Here is a 22,105-nt window from a genome sequence, read left to right as displayed (position 1 = left end):
TAAATTTAAATAATTAAATAAATGCGAGCAGTGGCTATATATATATATATATATATATATATATATATATATATATATATATATATACATATATATATATATATATATATATATATATATATACATATATATATATATATATATATATATATATATATATATATATATAGCCACTGCTCGCATTTATTTTTTTAAATTCTATAAATATGACAGGATTTCATCTGATTTCATCACTTCAACCAGTTGTCAGATCTATAAAAATGTATGTCTCTAGTGACATATTTTGTGATGATAGTCTTTTTTTTGTAAAGGAACCCTGGATATCAAGACTTGCATGCCATACATATATGCACTCACCGGCCACTTTATTAGGTACACCTTACTTGTCTGGACCCTTTTTGCCTTTAGTACTGCCTTAATCCTTCGTGGCATAGATTCAACAAGCTACTGAAAATATTCCTCAGAGATTTTGCTCCGTATTTTCATGATAGCATCACACAGTTCCACCACATCCCAAAGCTACTCTATTGGATTGAGAATGGTGACCGTGGAGGCTATTTGAGTACAGAAAACGTTTCTCCACCCGGTGTGGTCTTCTGCTGCTGTAGCCCATCCCCCTCAAGGTTGGACGTGTTGTGTGTTCAGAGATGCTCTTCTGCAGAGCTCGGCTGTAACGAGTGCTTATTTGAGTTACTGTTGCCTTTCTATCACCTGGAACCAGTCTGGCCATTCTCCTCTGACCTCTGGCCTCATCAACAAGGCATTTGCGCCCACAGAACTGCCACTCACTGGATATTTGATCATTTGATATTTTTTAGGTCATTCTCTGTAAACCCTAAAGATGGTTGTGCATGAAAATCCCAGTAGATCAGCAGTTTATGAAATACTCAGAGCAGCCCGTCTGGCACCAACAACCATGCCACGTCCAAAGTCACTTAAATCCCTTTTCTTCCCCATTCTGATGCTCGCTTCAGATTTCGCTTTGAGAATGTCTTGACCATGTCTACATGACTAAATGCATTGAGTTGCTGCCATGTGATTGGCTGATTAGAAATTTGCATTAACGAGCAGGTGTACCTAATAAAGTGGCTGGTGAGTGTATATACTGATTAATCAGATGTATAAACATGCATGATAAATATCAACATTTTAAAAGATCACTACTCCGATATAATTCTATATAGATAAACCTTTACTTTCACAGACAGTCCTGTCATCTGTCTTGGTCCATTGTTTAAGTGTTTGCATCTGGTTTCTTTAGGATGCGACACACTATGTAATCAATGTGGCTTTTTTTCTTTTCAATGACCTTTAAATTATTGATTTCATTAAGTTCCACTAAATATGCTAAACCGAATCAACAATAATCAGCTAATGTCACATGTCTGCTTATCTGTGATTCGAGATGTCAAGATGTGTTTGGTAATCCACAGATATTCATGTCTTATTCATGAGCCGCTCAAACCTATAGTTAGAATTTATTTTCTGCACAAACGCTTCCTAAACAAACTCATTTACAGCAATGTAGTGTCAAAACAAACGCTCGCCGTGAGGTAAAACAGCACATAAATCAAGATGACAGAGAGAGTATTTGATGATATGGAAACTAGTGCTTTCAATCATGTTTCATTTTAGCTCGTACACTTCTTTATGTGGATGTTTTGAAGACGAGAGTTTTCCTGTTCTGCGTGTGCTGGTCTGGGTTTCCCCTGTTATCGAAATCATGCAAATTAAGTTGTTAAAGGCATGAAATGATTCACAAATTAATTAAAGCATTGCACCTTTTAGTAGCAAAGCACTAATTAAAATGCACACGTAGCCACATTTCTGCTCAACTCAAGCTGAACATGACTGGAATCTCCAGGTTTTTTTATTCATTTATTTCTGTCACCTGATGAAGTTTTTTTTTTTTGCCTCTACAAAAACACTTTGGCTTTATATGGATTTAAGTTATGAATAAGGTACATCCGGGAGATTATTATTGCAGAATAATGTCTGACAGGTCTATCAGCAACCCAACATGAAGCGGAGCACTTTTGTATAAGACTGGATGATTTTATTCTGCAAAAAAATTGTCCTGGATGTACTTCATCCTACTTATTATATGACTTATAATAATGAAGAGCTAATAATGAAGAGCTTATTAACTCTTTAATTAAATGCAAAACTGACAGAAACTAAAACAGCTGATGGAGTATACACTAACCTGTGCATTATGCAGACATAAGATGGCACCACACAGTCAAAAACACAAAACTGACAGAAACTAAAACAGCTGATGGAGTATACACTAACCTGCGCATTATTAGGAGACAAGATGGCGCCAAATAGTCAAAACAGCTGATGGAGTATACACTAGCCTACACATTATTCAGACACTAGATGGCACCAAACAGTCTAAAACAGCTGATGGAGTATACTCTAGCCTGCACATTATTCAGACACAAGATGGCGCCAAACAGTCTAAAACAGCTGATGGAGTATACACTAACCTGCAAATTATTCAGACACAAGATGGTGTTAAACAGTCAAAAACAGCTGATGGAGTATACACTAACCTGCACATTATTCAGACACTAGATGGCGCCAAATAGTCAAAACAGCTGATGGAGTATACACTAACCTGCACATTATTCAGACACAAGATGGCGCCAAACAGCCAAAAACACAAAGCTGACAGAAACTAAAACAGCTGATGGAGTATACACTAACCTGCGCATTATGCAGACACTAGATGGCACCAAACTGTCAAAAACAGTTGATGGAGTATACACTAACCTGCGCATTATTCAGACACAAGATGGTGTCAAACAGTCAAAAACAGCTGATGGAGTATACACTAACCTGCGCATTATTCAGACACTAGATGGCGCCAAACAGCCAAAAACACAAAGTTGACAGAAACTAAAACAGCTGATGGAGTATACACTAACCTGCACATTATTCAGACACTAGATGGCGCCAAACAGTCAAAAATGGCTGATGGAGTATACACTAACCTGCGCATTATTCAGACAGCCTGGAATTCATAGATTTAGGTGGTAGGTTGGATTTTTTGACTACAGTACTGTCGTCTATTTAAGCTTGTTAGCTGAAAATTGTCCAAGTGAAGCAATAATTCACAAATTTAACCCGTGTACCTTTTTGTTTTTGCAGCAAAGAGCTAAATAAAGTGCTCGTGTGGTCATATTTCTGAAATATGACACTGGGTTACTTTTACATTTGACCTGAGGAGAAGAGGATCTGACTGAGCCTGTTTTTCTCAAGCTTTTTCCTTCTCCATATCTGTCACCTGATAAAGTTTGTGCTTTTTCCCACCGTCGCCTTTGGCTTGCTCTGGGGTTAAATGACAATTAACATTCAGTAATAATATCCGTTTCCCAGCAGTGGCACTATTAGATGACAGTGAAACTTGAACTCAGTTGAGCTGAAATATGACAGTATTGTCTTCTGCTGTATAACTAAATCAAATTATTTTTATGTATGACAAATTTACATCGACATCTATTGAGCTGAAATGAGCCACTCAAGCTGAATAATGACTATATTTTAGAGCTGTTTTACTACAGAAGCTGAATCAGTCTTATGGGTTGCTTTTATCTCCTGTTTATTTCTGTGAAATAGCATTGGAAACTTTAATTTAATGCTAAATAAATTTAATTTTGCTGTGGAGACGCTTTAATTCGTCACGGTTAATTAAACATAAAGGCTTCTCAACGCCGTGTTTCTGCACGGATCAAAACTGCGACAACTAAACAAAGTTATGCCAGCTGTGTGCTAGTTTAAAGTTCCAAGCTTGTACACCGAGACTAATAACCACACACACTGGATTAACTTAACCACACACACTGGATTAATTTAACCACACACACTGGATTAACTTAACCACACACACTGGATTAATTTATCCACACATACTGGATTAACTTAACCACACACACTGGATTAATTTATCCACAGACACTGGATTAATTTATCCACACACACTGGATTAATTTATCCACACACACTGGATTTACTTAACCACACACACTGGATAACCTTAACCACACACACTGGATTAATTTATCCACACACACTGGATTAATTTATCCACACACACTGGATTAATTTATCCACACACACTGGATTAACTTAACCACACACACTGGATTAACTTAACCACACACACTGGATTAATTTATCCACACACACTGGATTAATTTATCCACACACACTGGATTAATTTATCCACACACACTGGATTTACTTAACCACACACACTGGATTAATTTATCCACACATACTGGATTAACTTAACCACACACACTGGATTAACTTAACCACACACACTGGATAAACTTAACCACACACACTGGATTAATTTATCCACACACACTGGATTAATTTATCCACACACACTGGATTAATTTATCCACACACACTGGATTTACTTAACCACACACACTGGATTAACTTAACCACACACACTGGATTAATTTATCCACACACACTGGATTAATTTATCCACACACACTGGATTAATTTATCCACACACACTGGATTAACTTAACCACACACACTGGATTAACTTAACCACACACACTGGATTAATTTATCCACACACACTGGATTAATTTATTCACACACACTGGATTAATTTATCCACACACACTGGATTTACTTAACCACACACACTGGATTAACTTAACCACACACACTGGATTAACTTAACCACACACACTGGATTAATTTATCCACACATACTGGATTAACTTAACCACACACACTGGATTAACTTAACCACACACACTGGATTAACTTAACCACACACACTGGATTAATTTATCCACACATACTGGATTAACTTAACCACACATACTGGATTAACTTAACCACACACACTGGATTAATTTAACCACACACACTGGATTAATTTATCCACACACACTGGATTAATTTATCCACACACACTGGATTAATTTATCCACACACACTGGATTAATTTATCCACACACACTGGATTAACTTAACCACACACACTGGATTAACTTAACCACACACACTGGATTAATTTATCCACACATACTGGATTAACTTAACCACACATACTGGATTAACTTAACCACACACACTGGATTAACTTAACCACACACACACTGGATTAATTTATCCACACACACTGGATTTACTTAACCACACACACTGGATTAACTTAACCACACACACTGGATTAATTTATCCACACACACTGGATTAATTTATCCACACACACTGGATTAATTTATCCACACACACTGGATTAATTTAACCACACACACTGGATTAATTTATCCATACACACTGGATTAATTTATCCACACACACTGGATTAATTTATCCACACACACTGGATTAATTTATCCACACACACTGGATTAACTTAACCACACACACTGGATTAACTTAACCACACATACTGGATTAATTTATCCACACATACTGGATTAACTTAACCACACATACTGGATTAACTTAACCACACACACTGGATTAACTTAACCACACACACACTGGATTAATTTATCCACACACACTGGATTTACTTAACCACACACACTGGATTAACTTAACCACACACACTGGATTAATTTATCCACACACACTGGATTAATTTATCCACACACACTGGATTAATTTATCCACACACACTGGATTAATTTAACCACACACACTGGATTAACTTAACCACACACACTGGATTAATTTATCCATACACACTGGATTAATTTATCCACACACACTGGATTAATTTATCCACACAAACTGGATTAACTTAACCACACACACTGGATTAACTTATCCACACACACAGGATTAATTTATCCACACATACTGGATTAACTTAACCACACACACTTCATTCATTTATCCACACACACTGGATTAACTTAACCACACACACTGGATTAATTTATCCACACACACTGGATTAATTTATCCACACACACTGGATTAATTTATCCACACACACTGGATTAACTCATCCACACACACTGGATTAACTTATCCACACACACAGTCTGTTATTTGGGTGTTTTCTGTAGCTTGACATTTGAAATATGTCGTGTATGTCTTTGATTTTGTACTAGACGCTCTTAAACACAACTCGTACCTACTCGAAATTCACCTGTTGTGCTTCACAGGTCAGGTAGACATGACCCAGGCCTCAACCCTAACCTAATTAGGTGGAGAAAACATCTTGTAAAACAGATTAGTGACATAATGGATGTGCTTGTTTGACCTTTACTTATCAGCAAAACCATCTGCTGCTGTCATAATACAATCTCCAGCCTACTCTCTATAACTCGTGACATCGTCTCTGGAAGTTCTCCTGCTCTTATGGACCACAAAGGCCAATCATTTCATTATAAATTGCAGCGACAGCAAAATCCAAGCTGGTGTAAAAGTTTGAAAGGCTGTTTGTTCAGTCTCAGTGCTTGCATAGATTCTGGACTCTGCCTTTATAAGGGCAGTATTGGTCTTCTGTGTTTCAGCACATGCTCCCAAGGCCTTGCTCTTTTATTTTCTATACGCTTCTCAGAACTCAGATGCCCAGATCTCAGAATACTTTATCGTTGTTGTTATTATTATTATTTTGGTTATAGAAGCCACACGTTGTTGATGTTGTCGGTCCCAGTTTTAAGAGCAACAAATAATAACTTGACCTCTTGTTGATCATTAGGAGAAGGTCGATTTTTTTCAATGAATCATATGTTGATCTGCATCCCAATCATCACCAATACTGCAGAAGACCTACTGGAACCAGCATGGAGCCAAAATTCTCATAGAAATCAGTCAAGTTTGGTGAAGGAGAAATCCTGGTTTGGGGTTACATTCAGTATGGGGGCGTGCGAGAGATCTGCAGAGTGGATGATCAACATCAACAGCCTGAGGTATCAAGACATTTGTGCTGCCCATTACATTACAAACCACAGGAGAGGGACAATTCTCCAGCAGGATAGCGCTCCTGCTCATACTTCAGCCTCCACATCAAAGCTCCTGAAAGCAAAGAAGGTGAAGGTGCTCCAGGACTGGCTAGCCCAGTCACCAGACATGAACACTATTGAGCATGTCTGGGGTAAGATGAAGGAGGAGGCATTAAAGATCAATCCAAAGAATCTTGAGGAACTCTGGGAGTCCTACAAGAACGCTTTCTTTCCCATTCCAAACATTAACAAAGTCAGACCTCACTGTCTTAATCGAATCATAGAAAATCAACGCATGATAATTTTTTATTGTGATCAAATAAGTGTAATCTAGAGGCCTTTGGCTTTCATATAAGACACTTATGATATCAAATGATCAACTAGAAGTCAAGATATTATTTGTTGTTCCTGAAACTTGAATAAGCGACAAGATGTTTGTCAGGTAGTGTATTTCAGCACATGTTATTGCAATTATGAATTTATAATATCTGTTCAAATAAAACAATTATTTTCAAAACTTAAGGATTCTGGCTGTGAAGTTGAAAGCTTAAGCTTCTGACTTGTTGCCTCTCAGTGACTCTGGAGGTAGTGTTAATACAAGAAGGCACCTCACAAAGCTAATTTCAGACAGACATCGGAGACAGCAGAACAATATAATCATTTACACCAAAATAAAGAGATCCTCACTGATAACCAATAGAATATTTGCTTACTACAAATACTAAGTTCTTGCTAGAAAAGTGGAAAACATTGGTCAAAAATGGATATTCGTACAAAAAATGACAAATAAGAAGCAGTTTGAGAGACACCTCAGCTGTCAGAAATGGAAAACTGTGGCAGGACTGGCAGATTGAAGGCAGTGAAGGATACATTTATGCTGCCTTCAAAATCCAGATGAAGGAACCTCCAGAGACAGAAAGTGAAGCAGAAATTGCATTCAGACTTGCCTTGATGCCTTGCTGCCTTGGAATGCTGCCTCTTAAGGGATTAATTTAAAGCTTTTGTATGCAGCCTCTGACCAATTTAACATCAGATTATTTCCATTAGTTGTTATCAATGATTTCATGAAGAAAGTTAAACATTAGCAGAAACTTTCCATTGCACACAAGGTCCCTTAAATCTCTTTTTAGATTTTAGATTCTTTAGAAGTGTTGGAATAGTTTAATCATCCATCAACATGAGTCTGCAGGAGTTCTGTAGGATGATGAAAGTCACAACTCCTGATTTCACACTCATTCACGCCCTCATTAAGCTACGTCTTTGTCTGTTGTGAATATGCGCCCTCTAGTGGCCTTTAAGTGTACCAAAAGTTGCTGCCCAGCTGATTTTTGTCAAGGCGTCTTTCTTTTCAGTTTGTTTTGCAGTTTGGAAAAACCATCACATGCGGACAGTGACCAACTACTTCATCGTGAACCTGTCCTTCGCAGACATCCTGGTCACCATCACGTGTCTTCCTGCAAGTCTTGTGGTGGACATCACCGAAACATGGTTCTTCGGACAGACCCTGTGCAAAATACTGCCTTACCTACAGGTAAAGAATCTACTTTGGCAAAAAGTTTCTCCGATTGTAACGAAGGCCAGCTAGCGAAGTGATATGCAGATAGATTTCACTCCTCTGAACTCTAAAGGTGATCTAGCTGTAGATGCTAGAGGCCATGTTCTTAAGCCTCCTTGTTAGAGCAACCAGTTCCCATGCAAAGAATCGCCGGTTCAATCCTAGCTCAGCACAGGTTGGGTGCAGTAGGATTGGTGGGTTACACATGGGAGCGAGGTTTAAGAGTAAGAGAGGGACGAAGACCAGCTAGCAAAGTACTATAGAGGTAAATCTCACTCCTCTGACCTCTAAAGGTGCTCTAGCGACAGATGATAGAGGCCATGGTCTTCAGTCTCCTTGTTAGAGCAACAGACTCCCATGCAAAGAATCACTGTTTCGATCCCAGCTTAGCAGTAGGACCGGTGGGTTACATTAACTTAGAATCTGTTTCAAAAGAAAGTTTTGAGTGGTTTATATTTGTGTATTGTGGCAGCTTTTTGGATCTTTCACATATACAACTCCTGACACATCAGAAAAACCAGCTTCACATTCATCTGAAAGAGAAATGAATCGGAAGTCGCACAGTTCTAATGCTGCGTTCACACCAGACGCGGAACGCTCAGATAAATCGCGAGATAAATCGCGATATTCGCGTGTAAATAGCCGCGTGAACATTTGAGTTTACTTGCTTCATTCGCACATCAAATCCGCTTCATTCGCGCATCAAATTCACTTCAGAACATACGCGGATTTGCGTGATGGGCAGGGCTTCTGACTGCCCGGTGACTGTAGCTTTGTTGCTAAATGGCTAAAATGGATTTTATGAAGAAAATAACAGTGTTTATGTGCTTTATTAAGGCTGAAAAACAGCGTCGATATGTTTAGGGCTGTGTTTGAGTCCACTACATCCTTTCAGAGATGCATCCAGCTCTGTGAGCTTTCAGCGGTGCTTCTGACTGAGCCCAGCCCAGTTTGATGAACTTCTTGTCGGTGTCGCCTGGAGAATTTCCCCTGGGACACCCACAACAGGCAATACGTCACAATCACGCCACCACAAGAGCAAGCTCCTGATTGGTAGTTCAGATCTTCGAACTCGAGTGATTCGCGTGAAAACAAGAAAAACGCTCAATTCGCAAATATCGCGACATTCGCACCGCGCCATTCGCGCAATTCGCGCCAATCGTGCCGCGCTATTCACGCGTATCACGCCGCACAATGTTTATTCGCGCGTTTGGATTGACTTAAGATGTAAATCACTCGCGCTTGACGTGCGTTCCGTGTCTGGTGTGAACGCAGCATAATTTAAGATACAGGCCGATAATGTTACTAAACAATTACATTTTCCTTTTTAGCTAATTTCACAGAGCTGGCATTTAAAAATAATCTCACAAAGTTTTGTAGCCTAAATCCTCGAGTAAAGGTATTTAAATGACTATCAAAGTTGTTTTACTAAATTCACTAGAAATGAACATTGCTTTTCTCAACTTCTCTCGTCACTTACTCTACATTCCGGGTATCCCGTGAAACGTTAATATCTTTGCTATTCAAATATAGTTGTAACATTGTATAAAATCAATCAAAAAGGTTAGGATTGAACATAAAAAAAGTGACAAAGGATGATCATTTGTCAAAGGGAAGCTCTGTTTCAATCTAACAGGCCAGCCATCCTCCTGTCAGACTAGAGGCTGGTTTCCACCCACGCTACCTGCCTTGTAGTTGTGCATTTATTCTTCTGCATGCTGTTTGTGTTGCTCTGCAATAACACTCTCGAAACGCTAGCTGGAAGTATGTTTTTATGTTGCTCTGTGTGGAGTGTTTAATTTTGTCTGAAAGTGTCAAATAGCTAAAACTCGCTCGTTTCAGCAAACGTGCAACAAATTTAATCTTAAAATAAACACAAAAAAGATTTCATCTGGAGTTCCTTCACGGGACTCTACAACTGTAAACAGTCGCTCCACTGGGCTCACGGCTCTCAGCACCACCCACGCTCGTCACTAACAAGCCGACCAATCACAGAGCTTGCGATAGGTGCCATTGTGACATGTAGTTACATTTTTTTAAAGGTGCGCTTCAGCTTCAGCTACCGGGACCCTACGTGCTCAGCGCAAACAAGCTAATCAGATCGCTCCAGAAAGATACAATACTAATATTGATGCCAAAATCTCAATTTAAAGATTCTTCACTGTGACTCATGTTGCAGGATTTGGTCACATTTGACTTTTTTATTTTGCTTCCCTATAAATGAAATCTGATTACATTTTTTTTAGTTGTAGATGGAAGTTATGGAGCTTCTAGAGACGACACCATGCTGCTTTGGTCTATTTTAAACAGCACAGGCTCATTGCAAATATATGCCTCATCCAACATTGTTGTGAAACAAAAAATACATTCCTCCGATTACATTTTCATTCATGTTTCAGATGACAAATCCACCAGAGGGTGCTGTTTACATTTAGTTTGTAAATCTGAAATGTTACTTAAGACTTAAGCGGACCTCGTCGTACAGATCAGCTAGCAAACCACTGAGCTAAACCTTTCTCTAAACCCAACCAATAGTGTTTTCAGAAACAGACATAACAGAAAAATGCACTGCGAACACCTACTTTACCTTGATTTTACATTACTTTTATCTCTTTTGTGGAAGCGTGCTTCACTAAATTCAAACCTGAGCACTCTGCAGCACACACACCACACAAAGTAGGCTACGAGCAAAATGACCACACCAGAAAAGTGTCCATTCCCTAAACCCAACCGATAGTGTTTTCAGAAACAGACAAAAGTACACTGCGAACACATGGTTTACCTTGATTTTACATTACTTTTGTCTCTCTTGTGGAAGCGTGCTTTACTGCACTCAAACCTGAGCACTTTGCAGCACAAACATCATACATAGCGGGCTACGACCACACCAGAAATGTCCATATAGAGATAGAGGGGTGACACAAACATATTCATTATTCATTCGTTAAGCTGTTTTGTGCTGTTTATTTGGTATTGTGCAAAGAACTGCATGAAAACAATCCTTAATTCTTCGATATTATGCCTCTGTAAATATCATTAGTGTGAAAAGGAATGGAAGTTGTTGTCACACTGCCCCCTAGTGTTCATTTTACTCTGAAACTGCAGATAATGTACTGTATATTTAATTCAGTTTTTGCAATTTCGCAAACATGCACATTTTCCAATGAGCCTGCGTGTGTTACATCAAGAACACATTTTCTCAAACTTGTCCTGTAAACACCGAGTAAAGGACAGACTGTAATATCTCAGCTGTCACCATCTGAAAGCTACAAGTACCATTGTTTCTTCTCTATGCTCGGTTATCATCCCTCGTCGGTTCACTGAATATTAATGCGAGTTTTGAAGTTATGAAGACTGAAGGAGCAGCTGTGAGCCAAAGCCAAGTGTTGATATGAGCCTGAAGAAAGTCGCTCGTTTCTAATCACTTTCACGCATTTTGACTTTCACAGAGAGAGTGCTGCTTGATTGATTCCAATATAATGTAGGATGTTTGCATCTTACAAATGCGCGCCAGACACTTTGACTCAAACGTCTTCCAGTTGACGTTTAGAGCAAAGCCAGAACATCAAAGTAGTTCCTCATTTTTTATACAGATGTGATGCAAAAGCATTCAAACACATGCAATGTAAAGCGCTTCAAAGGCATGGCTGTCAGAAATTGGTCAATTTGCACAGAACACCCAGTGATAAAAAATGTCATCTGATTTGCTGATTTTAAATGGGGTTCGAGACTGCGTTTCTTGAGACCTCCTTAAGGCTACATCATTATTGTACCTTTAAGCTACCTTAGCAATGTAATGTGTTTCCCAACAATTTGTAAGTTAAGTATACCCTCTATAGTCGTTAAATATAGTTAAGTATATTTAAGTATACCCTCTTTAAGTCAAGCATAGTTAAGTATACCTTCTTTGAGTCGTTAAGTATACCCTCTTAAAATTGTTAAGTCTAGTCAAGTATACCCTCTTTAAGTCGTTAAGTGTAGTTAAGTATACCCTCTTTAAGCCGTTAAGTATTGTTAAGTATACCATCTTTAGGTTGTTAAATATAGTTAAGTATACCCTCTTTAAGTTAAGTACAGTTAAGTATACCCTCTAAGTCGTTAAGTGTACCCTCTTTCAGCTGGTGAGATAAGTTAAGTTTACCTTTAAGTCGTTAAGTATAGTTAAGTTTATCCTCTTTAAGTCGTTAAGTATAGTTTTATATATCCCGTTCATGGAGGTATAGTAAAGTATACCTTCTTCAAGTCGTTAAGTATAGTTAAGTATACCATTTTTAAGTCATTAAGGATAGTTAAGGATACCCTATTTAAGTCGTAGAAGTATAGTTAAGTACACATTCTTCAAGTCGTTAAGTATGGTTAAGTTTACCCTCTTTAAGTTGTTTAGTATAGTTATGTATACCCTCTTTAAGTCGTTAAGTATACCCTCTTTAAATCGTTAAGTAGTTACGTATACCCTCTTTAAGTCGTTAAGTATAGTTAAGTTTACCCTCTTTAAGTCGTTAAGTATACCCTCTTTAAATCGTTAAGTAGTTACGTATACCCTCTTTAAGCCGTTAAGTATTGTTAAGTATACCATCTTTAGGTTGTTAAATATAGTTAAGTATACCCTCTTTAAGTTAAGTACAGTTAAGTATACCCTCTAAGTCGTTAAGTGTACCCTCTTTCAGCTGGTGAGATAAGTTAAGTTTACCTTTAAGTCGTTAAGTATAGTTAAGTTTATCCTCTTTAAGTCGTTAAGTATAGTTAAGTTTATCCTCTTTAAGTCGTTAAGTATAGTTTTATATATCCCGTTCATGGAGGTATAGTAAAGTATACCTTCTTCAAGTCGTTAAGTATAGTTAAGTATACCATTTTTAAGTCATTAAGGATAGTTAAGGATACCCTATTTAAGTCGTAGAAGTATAGTTAAGTACACATTCTTCAAGTCGTTAAGTATGGTTAAGTTTACCCTCTTTAAGTTGTTTAGTATAGTTATGTATACCCTCTTTAAGTCGTTAAGTATACCCTCTTTAAATCGTTAAGTAGTTACGTATACCCTCTTTAAGTCGTTAAGTATAGTTAAGTTTACCCTCTTTAAGTCGTTAAGTATACCCTCTTTAAATCGTTAAGTAGTTACGTATACCCTGTTTAAGTCGTTAAATATAGTTATGTATACCCTCTTTAAGTCGTTAAGTATAGTTACGTATACCCTGTTTAAGTCGTTAAATATAGTTATGTATACCCTCTTTAAGTCGTTAAGTATAGTTACGTATACCCTGTTTAAGTCGTTAAATATAGTTATGTATACCCTCTTTAAGTCGTTAAATATAGTTATGTATACCCTCTTTAAGACGTTAAGTATACTCTCTTTAAATCATTAAGTAGTTACGCATACCCTCTTTAAGTCGTTAAATATAGTTATGTATACCTTTTCAGTCGTTAAGTATAGTTAACATACCCTCTTTAAGTCAAAAAGTATAGTAAGTATACCCTCTTTAAGTCATTAAGTATAGTTAAGTATACCCTCTTTAAGTTGTTAAGTATAGTTACGTATACCCTCTTGAAGTCATTAAGTATAGTTAAGTATACCCTCTTGAAGTCATTAAGTATAGTTAAGTATACAATCTTTAAGTCATTAAGTATAATTAAGTATACCCTCTTGAAGTCATTAAGTATAGTTAAGTATACAATCTTAAAGTCGTTGAGTATAGTTAAGTATACCCTCCTTCAGTCGTTAAGTATAGTTAATATACCCTCTTTAAGTCGTTAAGTATAGTTAAGTAAGTTGTATCTTCAGCAGTATCTCAGCGTTAATATGTGTTTCCCAACACTTTTTTAGTTGAGTATACCCTCCTAAGTCATACTTTCGTAAAGTTGATCAGGATCACTCTTAGCTATATCTTATTACTGCTTTATCAATGAATAATCTGCTAGGGTTTAAAGGGAAGGGCAGGTTGCAGTTTTCCCGGATCCAGTGCATCTTATATGGTATTGTTTTGTATCGAGGTCAACATGAAGCGGCTAAAGTTTTGAAATCAGGACGATTCATATCAACAACTTTCAGTCAACTCTATTTTTTTGGGAGGAATCAATCATTTTAAACTCGGTGCACTTTCACATTTCAACATTTTATTCACGTAGAGCTCTATTGCACACTGCATAGAAGATGGTTTTCACAAACCCATAATAGAGGCTTTTAAAAAAGATTATTTCAGCCAAACTAATCGTAAAAAATATAATGACAACAAGTCAAGGCCACAAAGATTTTTATGTTGATTTACCTTATTTTAGAAGAAAAAAAGAAATATTAAAGGAGATACTGTGAACATGTCCTTAGTCTATTGAACATCACTTGTGAAATATTTATACATTTGAATAATTAAATATTAATAGTAAACTTAAATATTTAAGTTGAAGTTAGCTTTGTGAATTTTTTTCTAACATAATTTTTCCCCAACACTGGTTATTTCTCCACATATAACTCCTTAATTGTCCTCTCTATCTTTGCATGTGTGTTATCCTGCAGACCATCTCAGTGTCCGTATCGGTCCTGACACTGAGCTGCATTGCCCAGGACCGCTGGTATGCGATCTGCCACCCGCTAAAATTCAAAAGCACTGCTAAAAGAGCCCGCAAGAGCATCGTGGTGATCTGGCTGGTGTCCTGCATCATGATGATCCCCCAGGCCGTGGTGATGGAGAGCAGCAGCCTGATGCCGGAGCTCACCAACAAAACCAGCCTGTTCACCGTCTGTGATGAGCAGTGGCCAGGTGAGCATCTCCTGTCCACACACACACATACAGGCCATTAAACATTTTAGACAGGCCATTTATTTCTGCTGTGTGAGCAGTGAGAGAGAAAGAGAGAGACAATCAGATTCAATTGCAACTCAAGCTTCTCTGTGCTGAAGTCATCTTCTTTCTGCAGATGGGTTTTAGATGTGTCGTTTTAAATAAAAAAAAACTAGAGACTGAAGTCTAGAGACTAACTAATAGATTAGAAAAACAACTAATGGACTAGATAACGGACTAATAGACTAGATAAATAACTAATGGACTAGATAATGAACTAATAGACAAGATAATGAACTAATAGACATAACTAATAGTATAGATAAGTAACTAATAGACTAGAAAATGAACTACTAGACATAACTAATAGTATAGATAAATAACTAATAGACTAGATAATGAACTAATAGAATAGATAAATACCTAATAGACTAATTAAGTAATAAACTTGATAAATAACTAACAGACCTAAATAATAGACTATATAATATGTTACAGATTAAATCAGCTCAGTTTACTGTTATGAGAATCAAGTCAGAATTATTCGCCTACCTATGAAAATCTTATTCTTTTTATAAATATTTCCTAAATGATGTTTATCAGACCAAGAACATTTATTATTATTATTATTATTATTACTACTATTTATTATTATTATTATTATTATTATTATTATTAATATTATTATTATTATTAATATTATTATTATTACTATTGTTACTATTATTACTATTATTATTACTATTATTGTTATTATTATTATTATTATTATTATTGCTATTATTATTATTGCTATTATTATTATTATTATTATTATTATTATTATTATTATTATCATTATTACTATTATTATTATTGTTATTATTATTATTACTATTTTTATTATTATTATTACTACTATTTTTATTATTATTACTATTATTATCATTATTACTATTATTATTATTATTATTACTATTATTATCATTATTACTATTATTATTATTGTTATTATTATTATTACTATTATTATTATTTTTATTATTATTATTATTACTATTATTATCATTATTACTATTATTATTATTGTTATTATTATTATTACTATGATTATTATTACTATGATGATGATTATTATTTATATCATAATAATCATAATAATTATTATTGTCATTATTTCTATTAATAATATTATTATCAATAATATTATTATTATTATTAATATTTCCATTATTATTATTATTATATTATTATTATTATTACATTTTATGTAGAGTTAATTTATAACTAATTATGAATTCACTATTTTCCAATGCTTAAAACATTATTATTACATTATAAATTAATGATTTTATCAGTTTTCTAAACTCTGAATATAGTCAGAAGCAGCAATGGGGCCCAAAGGCACAGTTTTTTTTCCGGCATATACCATCTTGAACTGCACGTTATGAGAGTTAAAACGACTCAAACTCTTGTATGAATCCTGATATTTCTAGCGCTGTGCAGCATATTGGCTTTAAAGATTAAATCGGTCTTCATTGATCATTGCCATGCTGAGCTAAAGACACCATCACACAGATGAAAAGACTTCAGAGGCGGAGAGCGGCCCCCTGATGAGAGACGTGGGCCGACCCTCCTGATGAGCCTCACAAAGGGCCCCAGTGAGTCAGTTATCCTACACTGACAGCAGGGCCTGTAAGGTGGAGGTGGCAGAGGAAAGGGCCCGGAAATCATTATTGGGTCAAACATTAATCTCCAATGAGGAAAGGATTTGATGGATGAGAAGACGTTCATTATGGCACCGTTTTCCAATATGGAACACATAGATTATGACATCACCCATTCAGAATTCCATTGGAATGTTCGCTGTTATAGTTTAGGGTTGATTCTGAAATTGCCTACTACTAAGTACTGCAGTTGAATCATCGCACGTTCAAATTGAAAGCGGCGAGAGTGTTAAAGTAGCCAGAAGTCATTCATTTTCAATGAGAGCCGGCGGTGAGGAGCAGTGCGGTGCATCTGTGTGGGCCTCGAGGAGAGTTGAAATCAAGTCAACTCTATGGTAATGAGCTATGACGTGGTTCGGCGGCTAGCAGTCAAAATGAAGAAGTCCACCGCTTGAGAGGAGTTCAGAGAACACAGACCTGTGAACTTTGATTCCGACCACAGTTGTTCCCAAGGGCTTGATTATTGCGGTCGCCGGATTTTCTATTATTTACAATGCGTTCTGACAGAAACATGTGTTAAATAAGTTACTGGCGAGTTACTGATGTGCATTAATGTTATAAATATTTATCTTTAAAAAAGCGGGAATCTCATGCGACAGTACAAAACTGAGGGTATAATTCACACAGGCTCACCACAACTGGACAGTAGAAGATTGGAGAAACGTTGCCTGCTCTGATGAGTCTCCATTTCTGCTGACACATTCAGATGCTCGGCTCACAATTTGCCCTCAACAACATGAAAGCATGGATCCATCCTTCCTTGTATCAGCGGTTCAGGTGGTGGTGTAATGGTGTGGGGGAGATTTTCTTGGCACACTTTTGGCTCATTAGTACCACTTGAGCCTTGTGTCAACGCCACAGCCTACCTGAGTATTGTTGTTGTCCATGTCCATCCCTTTATGAGCACAGTGTACTCATGTTCTGATGGCTACTTCCAGCAGGATAACACACCATGTCATAAAGCTCAATCATCTCAGACTGGTTTCTTGAACATGACAATGAGTTCACTGTACTCAAATGGCCTCCACAGTCACCAGAGCTCAATCCAATAGAGCAGCTTTGGTATGTGGTGGAACGGGAGATTGGCATCATGGATGTGCAGCCGACAAATCTGCAGCAACTGCGTGATGCTATCATGTCAATATGGAGCAAAAGGGGGTCCAACCCGGTACTAGTAAGGTGTACCTAATAAAGTGGCCGATGAGTGTATAAAAGTGCATAATTCTATACACCATAAAACATTATGCATATGTCCCCGTAAACCATATTGACAAGTGTGTGTATGTGTGCTCATTACGTCAGGCAGCATATTACAGCATATATGCATTAGATAAAGTTGACATAAGCCATTTTGACAAGTTTTGAAACATATTTCGACACATCAGAGATGCCCGATTTGATTTAAGCTCATCATATACGCTGCAGCGCTCTAAATATGAGATAAAAGTAAAATCAGTCTCTTTGGGGGCTGCAGACATTAAAAGTCCCTTAAAAGTGTCTTCTCAATAATTCTCACCCAAGATTTTGAAGTTCTGTCAGTTTTTTCTTCTTCTTGGCAGCGCTCTCCGTCGACCATAATGAATCAAATCTGTTGTAAAGCCGACAGTCTGACAGCCAAAGCAATTTTTGGCCCTTTGTGAAGCCGTGCCGCCAGCGCAGGTTGTGGGCTTGGATTTACCCACAGGTGCCTGAACAAATCATCATACTCAGAGCCAATCACAATAAATAAAGTTTCACAGAATTCCTGGAGGGTCCGGTTGTCACATCCTGCTAAACTACAACTTTATAAAGTTCCCCCCAGAGCTACCGCACAATTACTGTGATGAAACCCGCGCTGTCAACCTAAACAGACTGAGACACATTGGAAGACACAGTTAATAATAATAATAATAATAATAATAATAATAATAATAATAATAATAATAATACATTTTATTTAAAGGCGCCTTTCTAGCAACTCAAGGACACCGTACAATCAACAAAAATAATAAAACAAGAGAAATAATAAAATATACACAGCAATAGTGCAAATAAAATTAAGTTTTTAAAGTCATCTTAAATAAGTGGGTTTTGAGTTTTGATTTGAACAATAAAAGTTGAAGTCAGAGTGATTCGCCCTCCTGTGATTTCCATTCATTTTCTTGTTGGCTTAGTCCCTTTATTAATCCGGGGTCGCCACAGCGGAATGAACCGCCAACTTATGCTGCAAGTTTTTACGCAGTGGATGCCCTTCCAGCCACAACCCATCTCTGGGAAACCTGTGATTTCCAATATTTCACAAATTATGTTGAACAGATTCAGGAAATTTCCACAGTATTTACTTTAGTATTTTTTCTTCTGCAGAAAGTCTTATTTGGTTTTTTTTGGCTAGAATAAAAGCGGTTTTTTATTTATTTAAAGTCAATATTATTAGCCCCACAGGTGAGGCAGTGGCGCAGTAGGTAGTGCTGTCGCCTCACTGCAAGAACGTCGCTGGGTCGCTGGTTCGAACCTCGGCTCAGTTGGTGTTTCTGTGTGGAGTTTGCATGTTCTCCCTGCCTTCGCGTGGGCTTCCGCCAGGTGCTCCGGTTTCCCCCACAGTCCAAAGACATGCGGTGCAGGTGAATTGGGTAGGCTAAATTGTCCGTAGTGTATAAGTATGTGTGTGTGGATGTTTCCCAGAGATGGGTTGCGGCTGGAAAGGCATCCGCTGCATTAAAACTTGCCGGATAAGTTGGCGGTTCATTCTGCTGTGGCGACCCTGGATTAATAAGGGGACTAAGCTGAAAAAAAAATGAATGAATGAATGAATTATTCACCCCCTTAAGCAATATTAGTTTTGGATTGTCTCCAGAACAAACCACTGTTATACAATGACTTGCCTAATTACACTATCTTTACCCTAATTATCCTAGTTAAGCCTTTAAATATCTCTTTAAGCTGAAAACTAGTGTCTTGAAGAATATCTAGTCTAATATGATTTACTGTCATCATGGCAAAGAGAAAATAAATCAGTTAAATCTATTTAGTTTAGAAATGTGCTGAGAAACAGAAACAGGGGAGAATATATACAGGGGGGCTAATAATTCTGACTTCAGCCGTATTTGTTACTCTCCATGGGATGTTTGATCAAATGGTAAGACTGATAATAAGACATCTGAGTGCACTACACTGTTACTGCCTTCATGCAGACGCCAGATATAATAGTTCATGTGTCAAATTCAGCAACATCTTCTATTTTCAGTGATAATCTAAACTGTGACAATGGCGAGACGCTTCACAGCACATTTCTGTCTTCATTAAATTATGCTTTGTTATCATAATTTCTCATTTGCAGCTTTTTATGGAAATGAGACATTAGGTTGCATGAAAGAAAACATGAAATCAGGTTGCCATCTTTCAAAAGTACCTGCAAAATCACACACCTTCCCTTGAGTTTTCGGCTTTCATTTTCACATGATTGGTTTTACTGCTGATTATGTACATCTGTATTATGCTATGGGATTAAATTAAGTTTATATAAGATGCTTTATGCAACAATTTTAGATAAAACTATGGGAAAGCATCATTTACTCACTTTCATTTCACTCAAAACTTTCACAGAAGTCGGCGCCAGTGCTGTAGTGGTTAGTGCATTGACACATGCACTCCGGTGCTCACGGCGACCCGAGTTCGAATCCCGCCTCGCGGTCCTATGCCGATTCTTCCCCTCTCTCTGCTCCCCATACTTTCCCGTCAATAATCTCTGAACTATACATTAAAAAAAGTGTTTTTTAAATTTCACAGAAAACACACACACACACACGTTTGTTTTTGTGAAAAGTGGGTACATTACATAGACTTCCATTCATTTTATGCAGCCCAAACCGTAAATTATATTGCCCTCACCCCACCCCACCCCTAAACCCAACCATCACAGGAGTCAGTGTGCAGCTTTACTCTATGATTAAACTCATCCTGTGGGATTTATAAGCATTTTGAGAAACGAGGACGTCACCAAAGTCCTCATATTTCACCTGCTTTGTGTAATACTTGTGTCATACCCATTATACAGATTTGTGTCCTGATATGTCACAAAAACATGTACACACACACACACACACACACATACTTGTACAGCTGTCTGTATGGTGACTTTCCAAAGATGTAATCATTAATTTTCCTTTGGGTTAGTCTCCATTTCAGAGGTCGCCACAGCGGAATGAACCGCCAACTATTCCAGCATATGTTTAATGCAGCGGATGCCCTTCCAACCGCAAGCCAGTACTGAGAAACACCCATACAAACTCATTCACCCACACACACTCATACACTATGGCCAATTTAGCCAATCCAATTCCCCTATAGCGCATGCGTTTGGACTGAACACGGGGAGAACATGCAAACTCCACGCAGAAATGCCAACTGACCCAGCTGGGACTCGAACCAGCTACCTTCTTTGCTGTGAGGCAATGAAGCTGACAAATGAGCCACTGTGCCGCCCCCGTTTGATTAGTTAGTTATTTCATTTACTAGCGTGAACTAATCCTTGTCAGCATTCACTAACTAGTTCATTCATTCATTCATTCATTCATTCATTCATTTTCTTTTCAGCTTGGTCCCTTTATTAATCAGGGGTCGCCACTGCGGAATGATACGCCAACTTATCCAGCATATGTTTTACGCAGTGGATGCTCTTCCAGCTGCAACCCAGTACTGGGAAACACCCATACACTCTTGCATTCACAGCCAATTTAGTTTTAAAAAGAAACCCATGCCAACACGGGGTGAACATGCAAACTCCACACAGAAACGCCAACTGACCCAGCCGAGGCTCGAACCAGCGACCTTCTTAATGTGAGGTGAACGTGCTACCCACTGCGCCACTGTGATGCCTCTAACTATATTTAACATTAGTTAATAAACTATTCCCTTACTATAAAGGAATATGATCCAAATCTGCTCTCTGTGGCTGAGATTGACAATAATGTAACTCATATATAATAGACATGTCTGTGTAAAATGAAATGACTCTGCTTACATATATCTAACCAATGGGTGTTATTAGATATAATATCATTTTGTAGAAGGCATATAAATCATAAGAATGCAAATATTCAGTAATATCTGCCACTGGTACATTTCATTTGTATAATGAAGGGTCAAGTC

General features: G+C 37.4%; 3 protein-coding genes across 22 annotated transcripts in view; 2 read left to right on the top strand and 1 right to left on the bottom strand.

The window, feature by feature from the left end:
* lrrc1 (leucine rich repeat containing 1) overlaps positions 1–22,105 on the top strand; it is a 593,918-nt gene that overhangs the window by 266,977 nt on the left and 304,836 nt on the right. The gene's annotated exons all lie outside the window — the stretch shown is intronic.
* hmgcll1 (3-hydroxymethyl-3-methylglutaryl-CoA lyase like 1) overlaps positions 1–22,105 on the bottom strand; it is a 238,908-nt gene that overhangs the window by 121,721 nt on the left and 95,082 nt on the right. For 4 of the 20 annotated variants that reach the window (XR_015505368.1, XR_015505377.1, XR_015505367.1 and 1 more), the window contains one exon: positions 14,590–15,262. The exons of 9 other annotated variants lie outside the window; for them this stretch is intronic. The gene's annotated coding sequence lies outside the window, so the exon portion shown is untranslated. Of the gene's footprint in view, positions 1–1,485; positions 1,710–14,589; positions 15,263–20,534; positions 20,708–22,105 lie in introns of those variants that run through there. 7 more of the 20 variants (XR_015505366.1, XR_015505361.1, XR_015505370.1 and 4 more) reach the window with 5 other exon arrangements.
* The window catches only part of hcrtr2 (hypocretin (orexin) receptor 2), a 42,620-nt gene that overhangs the window by 9,836 nt on the left and 10,679 nt on the right, over positions 1–22,105 (top strand). Inside the window, 2 exon segments of the mRNA NM_001079868.1 lie at positions 8,300–8,478; positions 15,008–15,251. Of these exon segments, the coding sequence (NP_001073337.1) occupies positions 8,300–8,478; positions 15,008–15,251 (423 nt within the window).

This window comes from Danio rerio, chromosome 13 (assembly GCF_052040795.2).
Source record: "Danio rerio strain M-AB ecotype USA chromosome 13, GRCz13ab, whole genome shotgun sequence".
Classification (NCBI taxonomy): domain Eukaryota; kingdom Metazoa; phylum Chordata; class Actinopteri; order Cypriniformes; family Danionidae; genus Danio; species Danio rerio.
This window is presented reverse-complemented; position numbering and strand designations above follow the sequence as displayed.